The sequence below is a fragment of the Lissotriton vulgaris genome, chromosome 4_1, assembly GCF_964263255.1.
Source record: "Lissotriton vulgaris chromosome 4_1, aLisVul1.2, whole genome shotgun sequence".
In the NCBI taxonomy this organism is placed as follows: domain Eukaryota; kingdom Metazoa; phylum Chordata; class Amphibia; order Caudata; family Salamandridae; genus Lissotriton; species Lissotriton vulgaris.
In genome coordinates this window covers 61,385,471-61,403,739 of record NC_141691.1, presented here as the reverse complement: position 1 = coordinate 61,403,739, position 18,269 = coordinate 61,385,471, and the positions used below count along the sequence as shown (strand labels likewise).

Genomic DNA, 18,269 nt, shown 5'->3' with positions numbered 1-18,269 from the left:
CTATTTTTTGCTGACTTAAAGTTGCTGTAAAATTCAGATTACACGAATTTACATTAATGTTTGCCACAAATTCCAGTGCATCCTCTTTACTGCCCCTCCAGACCACGAACAGATCATCAATGTATCTGTACCATGTTGTCACATTTCTAGCCATGGTATCTTTATGCTCGACCAGAAGGACCAGTTCCTCCCAAGCTCCCATGTGTAAACATGCTGCGCTTGGGGAGAAACTGGCCCCCATGGCTACTCCCTGGAGTTGTTTGTATAGTAAATTGTTGTACATGAATATGTTGTGATGTAAACAATACTCCAGCATAGCTATCAACATTTCATTATGTTTTTCAAACATTTTTTCTCTGCGTGATAAATAGTATTTGACTGCAGCAACACCATCTGGATGGCTAATGCTGGTGTATAGCGATGAAACATCTAGCGCCATTAACCAATCGCCCTCCTGCCATACTACCTTGCGCAATTTTGATAAAAAGTCCCCAGTGTCTTGGATGTATGAATCCAGTGTTTTTACAAAGCATTTAAAAATAATCAATATAAACTGAGGTGTTTTCCATCAGGCCACCCCTGGCTGAAATAATGGGTCTGCCAGGGGGGTTATCACAGTCTTTATGTATCTTGGGAATATGGTATAACTTCGGAATCACTGGAAAGTCATTTCATAAAAACTTAAATTCCGCCTCAGATAGTAGTTTCTTGTTTCTCCATCCCAGTAATCTCTGATGGTATTCTATTTGCATGGCTTTGGTAGAAGTTGTATTAATCCGCTCATAGTGCTCCCGGATATTAAGTTGAGCATACGCTTCTTTATCATATGCAGATTTAGTTTGCAATACGATGTTACCCCCCTTGTCACTTGGGCACAATGATATTCTTGTTGCTGCTTAGTTTGTTAATCAGCGCTTCATATTCCATAGTTCTTTTGTCGTACTTGAATTTTTTCATACAAGTTTTACTGTGTAGGATCATGATTTCGTTAGTTACGTTCTCATGAAAAATATCCAGATTGTCCCTTGGCATGATAGGGATGAATGTGGAAGGAGGTCTAAAGGGAGTAATCTGACATGTCAATATATATATATATATATATATATATATATATATATATATATATATATATATATATATATATACACACACACATGTATACAAACATATATTTGATGTTTTAATAATGTACTTTTACAATGTATATGACTTTACCACACATGCATTTGCGTTATAATGGCATGCGTGATAAAGTCATATGCGTTGTAAAAGTTTTAGAAATGATGTCTTTGCGGAATAATAGTCCCGCGTTCTAAAAATTGCGGAGTGATGGTGCGCGGTATGTTGGGTTGCGGAATATCATCACATATTCCCGGGGGAGGGATAGTCCCTTTCTTGCTATTTCCGTGGAGGCGGGCCTTGTGTCCGGATGCGCGTGGCGCGAAGCCTGTGCGCAACAGAAGTAGAAAATCTCCAGTGTGCGCTTCAGGCTTCACCGGAAGTTAAGGCGAGATTACATTTCCTGCACAATGGCCTCTGTTTGCGCTCCTTCCGGCCCTTGAGTATAGCGCTATTCCTGACCTCCATACAGTAAAGCAGGTGCACGTCACTGGGAGCGCGGGGCAAGCACACCTGGAGCTGGAATGTACAGAACCTGGGAAGAAAAAACAATGAAATATTGGGCACAACGCTTGCTTTTTTTCCGTAATCCCGCGCCCCGCACACGCCCACGCCCCCAGCACACAATATGAGACATGGCATGAAGTGCGGAACGTACCACATGCCCCCAGCGTTTGTCACGCCCACAGCACAACGCAGACACGCCCACAAGGGACTACTTTGCTGGCCCGGTTCTTTTAACTTTTAAATGTATATGGTGGGCGTCTGCATAGCCTATGTCCTTCTGCTGCAACTGCCCTTTCCAACGCTGTATTGGGTGTTATGATTGGTGCTGTGGTTCCTGAGATTACCCGCCTCAAAGGTTTGGGCTCTCTCTTCATTATATTAGTATAGATATAGATAACTACATACATACATACATACATACATAGATGAATAGATATACTTCATACATACATACCTATACATACACATACAAATGCATATGTATGTATGTATGTATGCACACCTTTCATCTGAAAGAGAGGGCAGTACCTCCCCACACACCCCGCACACCCATCACCTGAGAAAGAGGTCTCAAAGGAGAGGATAGTCCATCCATACAGCCTACTACAGCCCCTCCCCGTTAGCTGAGAGGTCTGAAAGGAGAAGCTAGTCCCTCCTCACACCCTACTACGCACATCTGAGAAAGAGGTGTGAAACTAGAGTCCAATTTCTCTCCACACCCTACCATGCTCACCCATGAGAGGGAGGTCTGAAAGAAGAGCGCGGCCCCTTCCCACAGTATGTATGTATGTTTGTATGTGTGTATATATATAGATCGCAGGAAGAGTAGCATTCAGGTGTTCCTTCAACATTTTGGAGATACTGCTGCACCGCCGCAGCCTGTGAAAGAACATTGGGGCAACACTTGTTGGAACTGATTCCAGTCCGGGATTTCCTCGAGACTGAAAAGCAGCAGGATGTTGGGTGTCAAAGACTGGAAGTAGGGTGCTTGGGCCAACGGTGCATGCGAGGAGAAGAGGAGCGCCACCCCCATGGGATAAAAAGTACTTACCTGAGGCACTCGCACCCACGAACCCAGAGTGCAGGGATTGGGGTTACTGCCACGCCCACCCTTGGGTCTCCACCATTCATAGCGAAGCTATCGCCTTTAAAAAACTTGGACTATGGCAACACTGTTTGTTCATTAAGCATCTGAAGCAGTCCCTTACGAAGAAACAAGTCATGCTTGTCTGAAGAAATCTGCCAGTCTTTTCACGCCTGTGTGTGCTCTGATCCTTTCTAGGAGGAAGGTCTTTGCTTTTGGTATTTTGGTGCTTGGCCACAAAGCACCTTGAGCACCCATCCTATAAGCAGTGTGGCAGGCAGAGTGGCATTTTGGTGTTCCTTCAACGTCTTGGAGTTACTGACGCAGCCCGTGAAAGAACATTGGGACAACACTTGTTGGGACTGATTCCAGTCTGGGATTTCCTTGAGGCTAAAAAGGGCAGGATGTAGGGTGTCAATCTGGCAGTAGGGTGCTTGGGCCAACGGTGTATGTGAGGAGAAGAGGAGCGCCACCCACAAGGGATAAAAGATACTTACCTGAGGCGCTCGCACTCACAAACCCAGAGTGCAGGGATCGGGGTTTCTGCCAAGCCAAACCTATGGTCTCCGCCAATTGTAGCGAAGCTAGCGCCCTTATAAAATGTGGACAATAGCAACACTGGTTGTTCATTAAGCATCTGAAGAAGTCACTTACGACCAAACGCATCATGCTTGTCTGTATGAAGCTGCCAGTCTTTTTACGCCCTTGTGTGCTCCGATCCTTTTTACGAGGGAGGTCTTTGATATATATATATATATATATATATATATATATATATATATATATATATATATATATCCCTACTGGGCACACTTGTCATCTGAGAGTGAGATCTAAAGGGAGAGGGCAGTCCCTCCCTACAACCTGCTATGAATACCCATTATCTGATATAGAAGTCTGAAAGGAGAGGCCAGTCCCTCTCCACACCCTATTACGCACACCCATCATTACAGAGAGAAGTCTCAGCAGAGAAGCTGGTCCCGCTACACACCCTACTAAGCACACCTGTCATTGCAAGAGTAATGACACCTTAAAAAAAAGATTGCTGGTAAAATGTGTTCATATCAGGGTACAATATTTGAGCAAATAAACAATTTCTATGTCATATATATATGTTTAATACAAATACACATTTTACAAAGATTTTGCAAACTTTGAACCGTATCCTGTAAAAATAAAAAAAACATTCTTTTACTAAAATAATGTCAGCACAGCATATTTTATAGTCCTTCTACCATGCATACACTCACATATAATTTGCTTTAAAAGCTCTAGAAATTCATTGAAAAAAAAACAAAGGTTAAAATAATTCTATATTTAGGTGTAATAAAAATAGGTATTTTTTTTTTTTAAACCTTAGAAATTCACTGAAAAAAACAAATACTAAAGTAACATTATAGTTCGGTGAATTTGTCAGTGTGAACACAGATTCACCAGTTACAGTAAGCAGCTTCCCCACCATGCACTGCTTATGACATCACTCATGACATGTTCTTTGACATAATTTATGACATCACTCATGACATCTCAATAAATATATATAACATTTTTTAATTACATTATATCCTATGGGATAGTCCTTTCAGTCCTTGCCCCCACAGTTTTCTTGGGGAGTGGGTTGCCGTACCTTTGTGTGGCAATGTGTGGTGTTTGACTTACTCCAAGGCTGGGCTGGTGGACATTTGCCGCTTTTTTGTTCCTTTTTTAGCTGCACATAAAAGTGCAGTTGAGAACAGCAATGGGCTTACCAGTCTGTGGGTGGGTGTTTGTAATAGAATGTTGCTACCAAAACCCCTTCTTACCCATCCTTGCACCTTATTAGTTCACTTTTTACTCCTGCCTGATTCCTATCCGGTTTAGTAGTAAGTATTCCCAATTTCCAGGCATTTCCCCAGGTTCCTCCCGTATTGACGGAGTAGAGACTAATAATAGTCACAGATTTGAAGTAACTGAGGACCATAAAGGAGCTTCGCTCGGATCATCACAATTCTGCTGGTGTTAATGCACAATTCATGGCTTGACCCATTTGTTTTTTATATTTTCATTATGAAGCTGATTTTGTTCTCAATGGAATATTTTTTGTAAGTTGGTTTAGAAGATAGAATTACACCAATATTTTTAGGTTCATTGGATGTTACAGCATTCCTCTCTCTAGCTGTGGCGAGGGACTGTTACCCCAGTTTTCTTGTTTGTGACTGAGGGCTAGGAAGAATTGTGGCTTGACGAGAGGAGTTTTAAGAGGTAGGCGTGCTTCAAATCCATGCCTTGTGTTTTTCTAGAACTCTGCTCTTTTCCCTTCCCTTCTTCTTATATGTTTTGCTCTCATCATCAGGCTAACCATGAGTTGCTCTTCATCTCTCCCAAGGCTCTGTGCCAAGCAGTACTGAGTGATGACAACATTTCGGAAACAATGCTGCTGGTCTTTTCTGGGGCTCAGGTGACCGGCTCCTCTGGCCAGCTTGGCCAACCCACGCCCATCGCTCTGGCGGCGAAAGCAGGGCAACCACTGCAGCTGGAGTTCCTCAAACAGAACGAACATAAAGGTGAGACTGAGGCCTTGTGTGTGTGGTTTTCAAAGGATGCTGGTTCCAGTAACTCTCCTTGAATAGCAGGTCTTTCTTCTTTAAACCTGTGCTCTTAACATTTCATGTAGCAAACTAGTAAATGAGACACATTTCCAATTATTATTGTAAAAGTATATAATTCTTCTAAGATATTTGCAAGCCGCGTTCATGAAACCAAAATCCTGCCATTGCTTAAATATTCAAACAAACCTTGTGCTGCAGGAGGATGCTACTGTGTGAGGAAATTGGGTGCATTTTGCAATGTGGTTGTGCGACCTTAATACATTTACCAACCTTTTTAGGTCCAGAAAATTTTGTCTGTAAAACCCTAGCTGTGGCACTCAGCAGCAGGACTACACCGAGGTGTTAAGCATTTAAACAGCACCAAAAGAATTAAAGAATAAATCGATTTGACATTCGAGAAATCCCCCCAAAAATGTAAAAAAGTAAACTGTATTTTTTAAAGAATTTTAGGGCCACATGCATCATCGGGGCATTTTGCGATTCCTTATTTGCGAAAAATAGGGAATCGCAAATAAGGAATCGCAAAATGGGATGCATTAATTTATTCGCATAATTTTTGAAATTCGGTGAAAATCACAATTTTTACCTAATCGCAAGGATTATGCAAATTCTAAATTGCCATTTCGCAATTCCCATTAATTCCTATGGGCCAAAAGGCCCATAGGCATCAATGGGAAGGCATTGACATTTTGCGAATTTCTATTTGCGATTCACAAAATGTTCATGCATTACATGGGTTCGGGGGGGTCCAAATGACCCCCCCCTGCACCCCTGAAATGCATTTTTAAGTGCATGTTTCACACACACATGTCCTAAGGACATGTGTGTCTGTAACATTACAGTGTTTAAAATGCAATTTTGAGCATTTTTAAACTTTTTCGCAAATTACCACGAGGTTCCACCTCGTGGTAATTTGCACCCCCTAATTGCGAATTCGCAATTTAAAATGCAATCATGCATTGCTTTTAAGGAATCGCACATTTGCGATTCCTTAAAAGCAATCGCATTTTTGGAATTTGCTAAAAATAGCGATTTTCCCAAAAATGTTTGATGCATCCAAAAAAGATATTTAGGAATCGCAAACGGCCGAATTTACCGATTCGCACCGTTTGCGACTCCTAAATACTTTGATGCATGTGGGCCTAAGACACTAGAACGAAAAAGATCCACCAGAGGGTTCCAGAGATATAGATTTTATAAGCAATAATAAGGCAAAGCAATTTCACTCAACCACGAACAGGCCTTAGCAAAGTGAACGAATTGGACACGTAGAAACTTTTTCATGGAAAACGTAAGTAAATCTCCTTGCGGTCGGTTAGAATTACTTGTGGGCTGTGGCATAGAGTTAGTCAGGGGGACTAGCACGGTCCTCAAGATCAGTTACCTTCACAGGACAAGCAGTCCCTCACAGTTCCAGGCATCTTATCTGCGTTGCAATTGATTGCTATTGAGTGGTCCTAATGTGAGGGATATAGGATGCTGATGATTCTCTAAGGATTCTCTGGATGCGATTTAGTCGACCGGAGTCTTCTGCAGGGATTCCTCAGTCCAAGGAGTTGGTGAGAGTGCCCTGGTTGCAGTGTCGTAGTCCCACAAAGTTCTCTCCAGCCTGGCCTACCAGTCACCCGTTGTCACGGTCACAGACCAGTCCTTCCTGGGTCGATAACTTTCCTTCTGAGGATCCCAGCTGCTCCCCAACAGCACTCCTGGGCACATCTCTGTGCATTGGATTTTGGTCCTTGGTGCTGCAAGGCGGCTGTTTTAGTGGCTCGAATACTTTGGGAAACCAACTTGCCCCAGCATGTTTCTTCAGCTGGTGTGTCACTGTACTGTGAGCAGGAGCCAGTCAGCTGACCTTTGGTGTTCTCTTGACTTGACTTGTCTGTAAAGACAGCTTATCCCTCCCAGAGTAAGACACGGCAGCCACAGTCCCTCCCTTCGCTAGCCATCTGGTGCAGCAGTTGCAGTCTTAGTCGGTGCAACCTCTGTTTGTTGGCCCCTCACTGCAGCTGGGCAGTCCTCCGAAGTCAGTTAAGATCTGAGGTTGGGGTGCCAGGGGTACCTCCTTTATGCTCTGAAGGTGCCCTCGGTTATTTATCTGTATGGACGCGTGAGGAATGGACCGCCGTTACTGAATCAGCGTGGGAGCTATCGGAAGAGCCCTTCAACTGTTATGTCATCTTTGGGAGGTGTGATTGCACGTAAACCGAAAAGTATCCGACACGGCAAAGGCTGCCCCTGTGAGGGTATATCTCAATCGGTCTGACGCCTTATGTTGAGCGGACAAATAGTGGACCTTAGCGGTCCTTGACCCTTAGATGTGTGGAATCGAGTTATACACCCTAGGATACACGAGTACGGATATCTCCATGTATTGCTCTTTCAACTATAACCAGATTTAACAGGACGATTGTTCAGAGCACTACTCTGACTTCAGATTGTGCCCCCTTGAGAACATTAAGTTGGATTGAAAACAGTATATCATAAAGTCAAGATAAGGACTGTCAGACATGAAAATAACGATTTAATGAGCCCTGACGAAGGAATCCAGGACCAAGAGTTCCTTTCCGAAACGCGCGTCGGCGCTTTCTTTGTTGTTGGATTTATTTGTTCATGTATATATTGTATGTCGTTTCTTAGTCTTTATAGTTTTGACCTGTCCATGTTGTTGAGTTTGACAAGACTGGTGAGACTGTTGGTCCGTCTGAGCTGTGTGAATGGGCTGACAGTACTGGTATGTGTGAACCGTTTGCTTTCTGGGGGTATGTGTATATAGTATAAATTTGTACATAGAGAACATTTATTTAATATTTGCATAATGATTTTTTGATTGTGTTATAATGCTTTAATTTACCAGAAAATTGTATAAATAAAAAAAACGTTTTTCTAATAATTCTGTTTGTGGGACAATGTCATTATTTGAATTAATGTAGGATATATTACCGGAGTTTAGATAAATTGTAGTGAGAGGTTTTTGTTCTTGTAATTGCATTTTCCCTGCCAGCCTCCCCGAGTATCTGTTCCCAGGGTCCCTCTGTTGTTCTTTTCTGGGGTGCCAGGGGTACCTCCTTTATGCTCTGACGGTGCCCTCAGGACAAGATGCGATCGGTAGTCAGTGGGCTACCAAGGTTCCTTTCCACCTGGTGACCACTTCCTGTGCTATCCCAGGATGCATCTTTCTGCCTACTCCCAAGATGGCGAGTCCCCGCTCCTGGTGAACTGACCTCACTAGCCCACCACCGGGGTGTGGCTACCTCAGGGCTACACCCCCTAGTGAAACCGGTTTGGCAACTGGTTTCCCCTCTCTGCCTTTCGTGCCAGCCTGTCTACCTCAACAATGGGGCAGCCCCTTTCCCTGGTGTGACACATCTGCCCTTCAAATGCAGCATCTCCTCTGAAGCCTTTTTAAGGGATAACACCCAAGTGGCTACCTGCAGGAGGTAGGTTACACCTCCCTGGCCTGCAATCCCTCATTGTTCTTCTTCCTGAGAGTCACTGTTACGTGTCTCCAGGAGGGCAGAAAGTGGTCTTGAGGACCAGGCACCATGTGTGCCCGGGAAGGCCCAGGGATTTTAAATGCAACAAAGAGCCAGCTCTGCTAAAGCTGCACACTGCAACAAGTTACATTCATTTCGACTTGAGATACAAGTCCGGCTTGATGTATCAAGTTGTTTAATACCTTTGAGTCCCCACTTTTGTCGCACCGTTCAGGAGTTAGCACAGCTGAGGGGCCAGCGCGCAACCCTGTAAACTTTTGTTTTGCATGTTTTACGGTCGGGACATGCTAAGTACATGTCCTGCCTGTGTCATATGTTGAACCTTACCTTTAGGCTCGGTAGGCCTGTCAGAGGAGTGACTTATTCACATGTTGTGGAGAAGTGGTTCGTTTGCCATTCCTTGCAATGGCAAAGTCGGGCTAGCTTTGCACAACTACTCTACCAGTTATGCCCTGGGTACCAGGGTACCATTTACTAGAAACGAACAGGTTGGGTTTACTCGGTGCTCTTCCAGTGCATCTGTAAGTTTCCTTTGATACTCCCCACATGTTGTGGGGGAACGACAGCTTGTGGTTCTGATCCTTAGTCAGGGTTCAAGCCTGCACTCCTCACCATGGCGGGCTCTCCTCTTGACCATGGCAACAACTTGGCTGGTGGCCCAATTTGGCATAAGGGTTACCACCCTTACTCCACACTCCCGCAGTGGCCTGATCAGCACGGCAGCAAGTTCCTCTTCACAGCAGTCCCATTTGGCATAAGGGATCTCCGACTTTCCAACTGCACGTTTGGTGGCCCGATTGGCACAGTTGAATACACAGCCACCCCCTCCAGGATCTGCCGCTGGCACTTGCTCCCTCCAGCAATCTCCTTTTCCTCACAGGTCACACTGATCTTTGCAAGCAGGCAGGCACTGGTTCTCCAGGCTACAGGGATCTTGGTTTTTCCCTGGGTGATGTCTTCGCACCCAGCTGGAAGACTGCAGACCTTATCCCCGATGTCACAATCAGAAGTGTTGTAGAGCTTCTCCTCCTCACACAGGCCAACTCTTTGCTTTGCAGATGACCATTTTGGGGCCTTGAACTCTTCTTCTTATAGCCTGTTTCCTTCCAGACATCAAATGTGATTTAGAGTCTGAGTATTTCGAAGTTTGTGTGGGGGGTCTACTTCCTTTTTAAGTGCTCATTCCTCTGCCCTCTCTTCCTCCAGAAAGCAGCCTGTCATATTGGGGTGATTCTAAAAAACACAACACAGGCCATAGGAGTGACCATGCTTCACATCTGGATGTCAGCCACAGTGATATGTGTATTGAAAGGATATCCCTGGGCCTATGCCCTACTCTTATGATTCTCCTACTAGCCCTTTCTCCTTCCTCAGATGTGCCAAGGCCACTTTCCAGTGACCGTTCCCGGAATCAAAGTGCACTCTTTGAAGTGTTCTGGAGAACCAGATTTTACTTCCTCCAGTGTGTGTTACACCAGGCTCACATGAATGCAGCAATCCACGCATCTATCCTGGGGAGTCCTCTACCTCCTCATGCTACTCTAGTCTGCCCTGGGTCTTCCAAAATGGATTGCAGTCTTCCATGCATTGTACCAGTCACAGGCACACGTACCTCCAGCACATGCAAACAACACACATGCACTATACAGAGATGCATACTAAATTTATGTAGGTTAACGTAGAGTTAAGCACTCACCAGCAGAAGTTTGCTTGAGTGAGCCTGTAGGTCCTTACCTTCTTGGGCTTTAGTGGAATACACAAATACTGTGACAATCTCAGGTTTCAATCAGAAATGTGAATCTGCCTACTGGGGTGCGATCATGGTTGTGGTATTTTATCCATGCCTAGTAGCATTATGAGACAGCGCATCAAGATTCAACACAATATCACATTTTTAAATCAACTAGTGCTTAATTTATTTAGGAGTTAATCAACATGAATTTCAGGCATTGGATGAGTATTCCATGTTTACCGCTTGATGTCACTACTCTATTATTACACTGCACCTAATTCTAAAATGGCGACCTATGTGAGGAAGGCTTCAGTGGAGTCGAAACACGTTGTCGACCTGCTGTTGTCTTTTTTATGCACTGAAATAAAATTGACATGATCATTACCCACCAAGTGGCTGCGCCCAATTAAAACTCGTGCTTGGCAGGAATGGCATAATATGTATATAAAATGAAAGCTTTCATGTTCCTACGTTTTGTTTCATCCTTGCATGCTCTGGTCGGCTGCCAGTCACTTTTCACTCAACACAATTTCAGCATGAAGGCACTTTATTATCCAGTGCCAATTAAGCGGATGGTTCGCAAGAACATACTACTACTACTACTAAAACTACTACAACTACTCTACATTCGGGCCTTGCTAATTCACTCTTACACTGGCTTCAGGCAGTGCAGGACACTGTCATCAGATTTATCCATGGCCTTTGCAAAAGAGATCTAATATGACGCAAAATAGGCCCCTTGGCTCCAGATTAAAACAAGGGTTACTTTCTAGATTACTAGCCTTAAATTTAGATGTTTGCAAGGGCTGAATCCAGTCTATGAAGCATCTAGGACCCCTCCTTATACCCTTTTAGGCCCCTCCAAAATACCAAGTGCAATTTAATTAGTCCCTCAAGTTCAAGCTTACATCTGAAGACATACACTCTTTCTCTGTCCAAGCAGCAGGCATTTGGAATAAACTGCTTGACACCAATTGGACCCGTCCTAGTCTCTTCACCTTCAAAGGCCTGCAAAAGGCAGATGTGTTTGAACTGTATTTTAGATCAACATTGTCTAGGGATTCCTTGGGGTATGAGTAGAAGTAATATAACAAGTATCATTAAATACTGCGTTAACAACCTCATATTTTTATAGACACAAGATGACACTGAGTAAATGGTGTGGACTATGTAAGTGGCTGACGGTATTTGTCTCTGTTTCTCTTTCAGAAACCCCCACTCCTGATCCAGTCGTGCCTTTAGCTGTATCCACCCCTCCGAGTACTAGCAAAAAAGTGCAACGTCAGAGGATATCGCAAGGTAATTGGCTTCCACCTGTGCAGCAAGCACGGGGTATTGGGTGAATTGGAGAGGGAGCTGGGGAAGGGGGGGTCTATGTCTAGTGTGATGGTTACTCTCATGGCTGGATGCCTCCTCAAAGGTCAAGTTTTTGTTCCTTGTACATTACTGAAAGAGTCTATTTTGGGCTCAAGTTTCTGCTCTTTATGGATGGTTTGGGTGTTTTTCTAGTTTCAAGTCTCTGTTATGTGCAGTGTGTTAGGAGGCTTTTTCTAGATTCAAATCTCTAATCTGTATTGGGGTTTGTTGCCTTTTTCAGGACCAGGTCTGTGCTCTCTGCATTTAGGCTTAATGTTTTTTTCTGGTGTCCGGTTTCTTCTGTCCATTGGCGCTTGTTGACTTTTCCTGTGGAAATCTTCTGTGCATTTTCTTTGTATTGGTATTTGCACCTTTTCAATGATCAGCTCTCTGTATGGGAGTTTAGGTTTTGTTGCCTTATTCAGAGTTTGATCTGTTTTCTTTATGTTGAGGATTGATACTTTTTCTCGAGGCATGTGTCTGTCTGTTTTCTCCACTGAGTTGGTCGAGCTCTCTGTTCTCTTTGTTTTGTAGGGATTTACTTTTTGTTGGGACAGGTCTCTGCTCTGTGTATTGGATTGTTGCTTTCTGGTCTCAGCCTTTGGCCTGTTCATTATGGTAGACTGTTTTTCTTGTGCTCTGTGTACTGGAGCTAGATGTTTCATCTTGCAGTCACTATATTACTGTGGTAGTCAGCAGACTCAGGATATACACATTTGTGGAGTTGCCAAGAGGTGTTTTTTCCTTTCTTTCAGATCTTCTGCCCCTCCAGATAGTGGGAAACACGCTGCAGTTTTACGATAACCATTCAGAGGAATTGACATGCTCTGTGGAGCTAGATGACATTTTCACAGTGGAAAAGTCCCCCTTGGGGTAGGTACACGTGAACCCCTGGATCACACCCTTGTAGGACTGCAACCCCACTGGTATGCATTAGACTGGTCTTGGTGGAGACAGAACTTCACCACTCTATAAACATGCATTGAACATTGTGCTGAGGAGGTAACCTAAGTTTCTTAACATGCATTGAACAGTATGCAGTGATGAGTTACCTAAACATACGTCACTAACATGTATTGCAGTGCAGTAGAAGAAGCACTTCCCGAATGTGCTCCCCATTTATATGCATTGCCCTTAACGTAGAGAACTCCTAACAAGTTGAAATCTTACTCTTGTCCTCTATCACAGTCTTCTCCAGGGAAGCTCTCTCATCCCTACGCACCATTATCAATGCCGCCTCTCAAGGCATCTTTCACAGAAGCTCTCAAGACAGGCCAGATCGGGCTGAAGCATGTAGGTAGCAACCTTACAAATTATAATCGCCCTCCTGACCATAGGCAAAGAGTAGCCCTACCTCCTAATAGTGCTGCACCTCCCTGCCGTCTTCGACACCCTTGATAATTTCTGCCTGAAATCTGGAATAGGATTTGCTGAAAACATCCTTCTGTGATTCTCTCCCTGCCTATCCAGTGAACACCAGTTCATTCACTTGGGCATCTCCTGATCCTGAAGGATCCTGGTGACCTGAGGAGCCCTACATTGTCCCTACCTGTCCCCTGTCATATTCTTCTTTTGCCTGGAGCTCCTTGAGACATCTGTACTTTAAAGTGTCCTCAGTTCATAAACTGCCTGCACTGCACCTGGATGACCGTAAACTTAACCCCACTAAAACAGCGGGCCGGATTTATACTCTGACGGGCGGTCCATTTTTCCAGCTTGGCGACGTAGAAATTGAATTAATCTCCCTGATGGAGATACCGTCTGCCAGATTTAGAAATGTCTGTCAGGCCAGCGGACATTTTTGTCATTGGCATGAACCACTGTTACTGCGTTTCCTGTCAATGCATTTTAACTTTGATGAATCGTCTGCAAAGATTTTTTTTTGTAATTTCAAAATGAAAAGCAGAATTTTCTTTTTGGAAATAAAAAAAAATCCCCCTTGCCATGGGAGTTGTCTCCCATTGGAGTGTGGTGGAAAGGAGGGGGTAATTATATCTTTTTTTTTTTTTACTTCCCTTTACAGCCAGGGATTGCCTGGCAGTGACAGACCGTAAAAAATGGCTACATGTCGGCCCATCCAAAAGGACAGTTATCTGACGGCCCTCACTCTGTCAGGCCATCAGAGAAGTTTGGTCACGGCAGAGACAGAGTAGCCTCTGCCTTTGTCAATCTATGGTTTACCCGCATCTAAATTTGGAAGGTGACTATTACATTGGCAGAGAGGGAACGCCGTCGCTGTTCTCACTCTACCAACATGTAAATCGGGTCCAAAATTCTTACTGTTTGGCAAGAACAACAAGCAAAAACTAGTCTATACCTGCCTCAGTGACATGAACCTGGACAGGTTCAAACCCCAAACCTTCTCCCAGTGGTGGCTGGTCACATTTGAAAGTGGGGAGAAGTAAACATAATCTTCGACTGTCACGAGTGAGCAAAGGAAGTAATGCCTAGCTGACCCGAGAGGGTTTCAGCCTAAAGACATTGTCTCCATCTTCACTAAGTAAATGTTTGCAAATGGGCTTTACGTTAGCGTAACCCCAAAGCTTAACTCTGAAGTGGTGGAAAGGTAAACTGTAAGCACTATATTGAACAACTTTAAGTAAAGGATGGCATAGCGCCATGAAACCCCTGGGTGTCCGCGCGCTTAACAAATTCCGCATAGAAATAGAAATAGAAACATTTAGCCTTTTGGTATTATTTACTCAGTTACTACCTGCATAGAGTACGGTCCTTACACGTGCACATTCATTGCGTACCAGTCTGGGCACTGAAATCTTGTGATACATTGACAGAGACGTAGACGATTTCAGGTGGGGTCACAGAAATCTGTGAGTGGCTAAATGGCCACTGTGGAAAAAGTCTTTTTTTTTTATCAAAAGAAAACTAGTCCATGGCTTCTAGGCAGAGATGCTTCAGACAACGAGAAACAGAAAAGGTAATTTTACGGTTCTGCTATAGCACTGACAATATTATTCCAAATCAGCTCTTTCGTTTGTAAGATTAATAATTACTTTTTATACATGATGTTGGACTTTGATTTGGTACCCAGTCCTACCCTGCCGGATTACGAATCTCCACCATCAGTTTAAATATGCACCAAAAATAAAATACACAATTACAACTGATTTAGTTTCAAGATGGGTGGGCGGCTGAAAGTAGTGGAGTGACACCCTTACACCCCTATAGAAGAGCCGCCACTGCATCTATCCAAGTCAATTGCATTCACTCAAACAACACATCGCCAACATGCCCCGACAAATCAACTCGCCCACTCACTATGGCGAGTCCCATTTAATTAGTGCGAGCTGTATTCAGGGCCTACTCTCCCCTTCTGGCGAGCTGACAAACTGATGCTCTGTTCACTCACAAAGTGGAGGAGCATTAAAGATTCCTTTAAATGTTGTTTTCTTCGTGTTACATTTATTCTGTGTTCAAAGAAAGAAGTTAAAAGTCAGATTGCATCTACAAGTACTTTTCTTTCTCGGATTGCAAAGTTCGAGGAATTTGTAAAGTGAGCTGTCTGACAAACGTTCTGTACAAAAAGTGTGAAATGAAAGTCTGTAGGATGTCATGTTTAATTCTATCACACGTCTAAATAGCTAAAAGTATACTGTACAAAGATTTCAAAATACAATTCAGTAGTTATAAAAGCCCTTGTTTTGTAATTCTGTGTGATGAAAACAAATATTTTGATAGGATGAAAACAAATCTGAACACTACTCGTGATGTGCTGAAACTCCATTTCAACAGGTTATTGACTATACACTATATAGTTTTATAAGTAAAACTGCATGTTAGTGGGAACTTTCTTGGCTATTTCAATGGAAAATGTGTTGTCTGTAAATTACAGTGCACTACCACCTCAGGCTTTAGTAATATATTTATTTGAAGTGACTTTTCAAAGATGAACTGAGAAACATTCCTGCCCCCGCCCTGATAACAATGCTATTAGTGAGCTAAGAGGCAAGTCAGGGGCTATGTGTACCCGATATGTGGGCTAGATTCCTATTCTGCACAGAGCAAATGTTAAGTCTATTAAATCAAACCAAGTAGGCTGTGAGCAGGAATGCTGAACTCACATATTGGAAGGTGCTCTCATGTGTGATAATGAAGAAAATGGTGGCTCTGTAAAATCAAATCTTTGCCTAGGAATGATATAATGAGACCAGTTTATGGGTCAAGTACATCACCGTTAGGTCGAGTAGATTATTCAAGTTACTCGAGCTGCAGGTCTAGAAACAGTTTTATAATTTATTAAAGGCCTGGCCAAGAAAATCGAGATGACTTGGTGCTTGCTCTCTGCACTGAAGAAAGTGAAACTTTCCTCCCAGAAAGCTACTTCAGAACTGCTATTATGCTCTCCATCTGGATGGTAGGGACCCCCCGTTCCGAGGGCTCTCAGAATCCACACTCTTCCCCCTCAATTGCATCCTGCACGCTGAGGCACGCTTCATTGAGGACTTCAAGACGTATGAGTACATCTCCACTCCTCCAATGATATGCCATTGGCTCCATTTGTGAGCCCCAACCATTTTTTAAACCTGTTGCAGCATCTATAAAGCCATCGCAACCAGCAACGCCACATATCTGGCGGCCATGCGCACTACTTGCGTTAGCCATTGGCACACCAACAGTCGGCACACTGTTACACTAGAGATGAAGAAGTGCCAACACAGCAACAGGCATTATTATTTATGTGATCTGGGACCTTAACTATATCTCTGTATCTACAAGGACTACCTAAATTCTGCTCCAATTCCGGAAACAGCTGAAGCCACACCTCCTTTAAAGATCCTCTCTGCAGTGTGGGAGACTGTGCTGTAGAGAATTTACTAGGGGAAGAGTACCAGCTCCGGCCACAATGATCAGATCCTTGCAGGGTTCAAGATGTGTATTGTCAGTGTGAGCACCCTTGTGATTTATGTTAATGTTAACTTTGCTTGTCGAGTGCTACGATTTCCGACTGAAGGCCTCAAGCTGGCTGCTGGTTCTCATATGAAATTCCTCTTCCAGAGTTCGCCTGCTTTGGCAGGTTGTAGTCATCCTTTGATAAAATAATGTGAATTGATGTGTCTAAAACAGGACTGGGTACGCACAAGGTCAGACTTGGCAGCCTCCGAGAGCTGCATTACCATGGAGAGCGAGATCACTCTGATAGGCTGAAAACATTGCCCCATACCATGTGGGTTGGGAAGGATGGGGGCCACTAAAAGCCTGTACTTTGACTAAAATAGCAGACATCCTTGCAACATCTCAATGTTTTTCCTTATTTGTTTTTGTGGCAGGCAGTGGGTGGAGATTGGGACCCCAACAGACTGCCATAGGTGTGAAGCCAGCACCCCGGAGAAAGCCACACTGATGTACAAGTTCCTTGCTCAGGTAGGTCTGCTTTATCCTAGCCCAGACTAGGCGCGACACAGGGAAGGCGGGAGATATCCCAGACGACTACTGCAGCTTAGGTCAGGATCCCTGCTGCTGGGGGATGCTGCTCCTGGATACTGTGGCAGAGTCAGCAATACACCACTTTACCCACTTGTTTTAAAAATATATTCAAACACACCCACTTACCCATACTTCAACTTTATTTTCAAACTCCCAGATTCCGTGCCAGCTCCTGGTGAACAAAACTCTAATAAAATATTGCATATAACCCACATCCTCCCATAGATGGCACATCGATATGCAGACAAACAAAAAATGAAAAAGTAGGATATGAAAAGGAAAGAAAGACTGTGTGATCTTTCCCATCTGTAGCCTATAACTCTGTCAACTGGCCTCACGGCCATAGACTGCCTACTCGAACTGTCTTTCAGCCACTCACCTTATCAGCAAACTTAACCTTGATGTTCATTCAACATTGTCCCCTTCATGAGTCCAATGTGCCTCTCTTCTCTTTTTTCACTTGTCCATCCTCCATGCATCCACATTTCCAATTTTCCACATTGCAATTACTGCTCCTACTGCAGCCTGCACAGGATCCCTCCTCTCCACTCCTAATATTCCCTTTTCCACATCTTGGTCCTATTCTCATTAAAAAGAGAGGGTAGGAGACACAGCGTGGAGATGAGGAAGTAAACAGTGTCTGACGTCATGCTGGGTAGGTGACGGCTCCCAGTGGTAAAGGGATCATTTCCAGTCCTCCGTTACGTGTGATTCCCTTATCGCGGTGGACTCTCTCAGTGGGGTCTCTGAGATTCCAGGGCATAGATGCTGGATCCCTCCCCAACAAGGGGAGAGGAGTGCTTTGGTCACTGGCACACTCTGACGAATGAAGGAGGGAAGAGGTGGGGGAGGGGGTAGGAAACCCAGCGTAAACACAGTGTCCGACGTCCTGCCAGTTGTTCTGTGCCCACTGGCATGTCTGTTTTCCTGTCCACCACTTTAGC

The 18,269-nt window shown here is 44.0% G+C and overlaps 1 protein-coding gene across 5 annotated transcripts in view; it reads left to right on the top strand.

Annotated features, from left to right (window-relative positions):
* Positions 1-18,269, top strand: part of LOC147718360 (arf-GAP with Rho-GAP domain, ANK repeat and PH domain-containing protein 1-like) — a 525,400-nt gene that overhangs the window by 421,190 nt on the left and 85,941 nt on the right. For all 5 annotated transcript variants that reach the window (XR_015295285.1, XM_086918310.1, XM_086918312.1 and 2 more), the window contains 4 exons: positions 5,076-5,253; positions 11,737-11,826; positions 12,639-12,756; positions 17,169-17,262. Coding sequence is in view for 4 of the 5 variants with exons in the window: in XM_086918310.1 (XP_086774436.1) it covers positions 5,076-5,253; positions 11,737-11,826; positions 12,639-12,756; positions 17,169-17,262 (480 nt within the window). In the remaining variant the exon portion in view is untranslated. The remainder of the gene's footprint in view (positions 1-5,075; positions 5,254-11,736; positions 11,827-12,638; positions 12,757-17,168; positions 17,263-18,269) is intronic.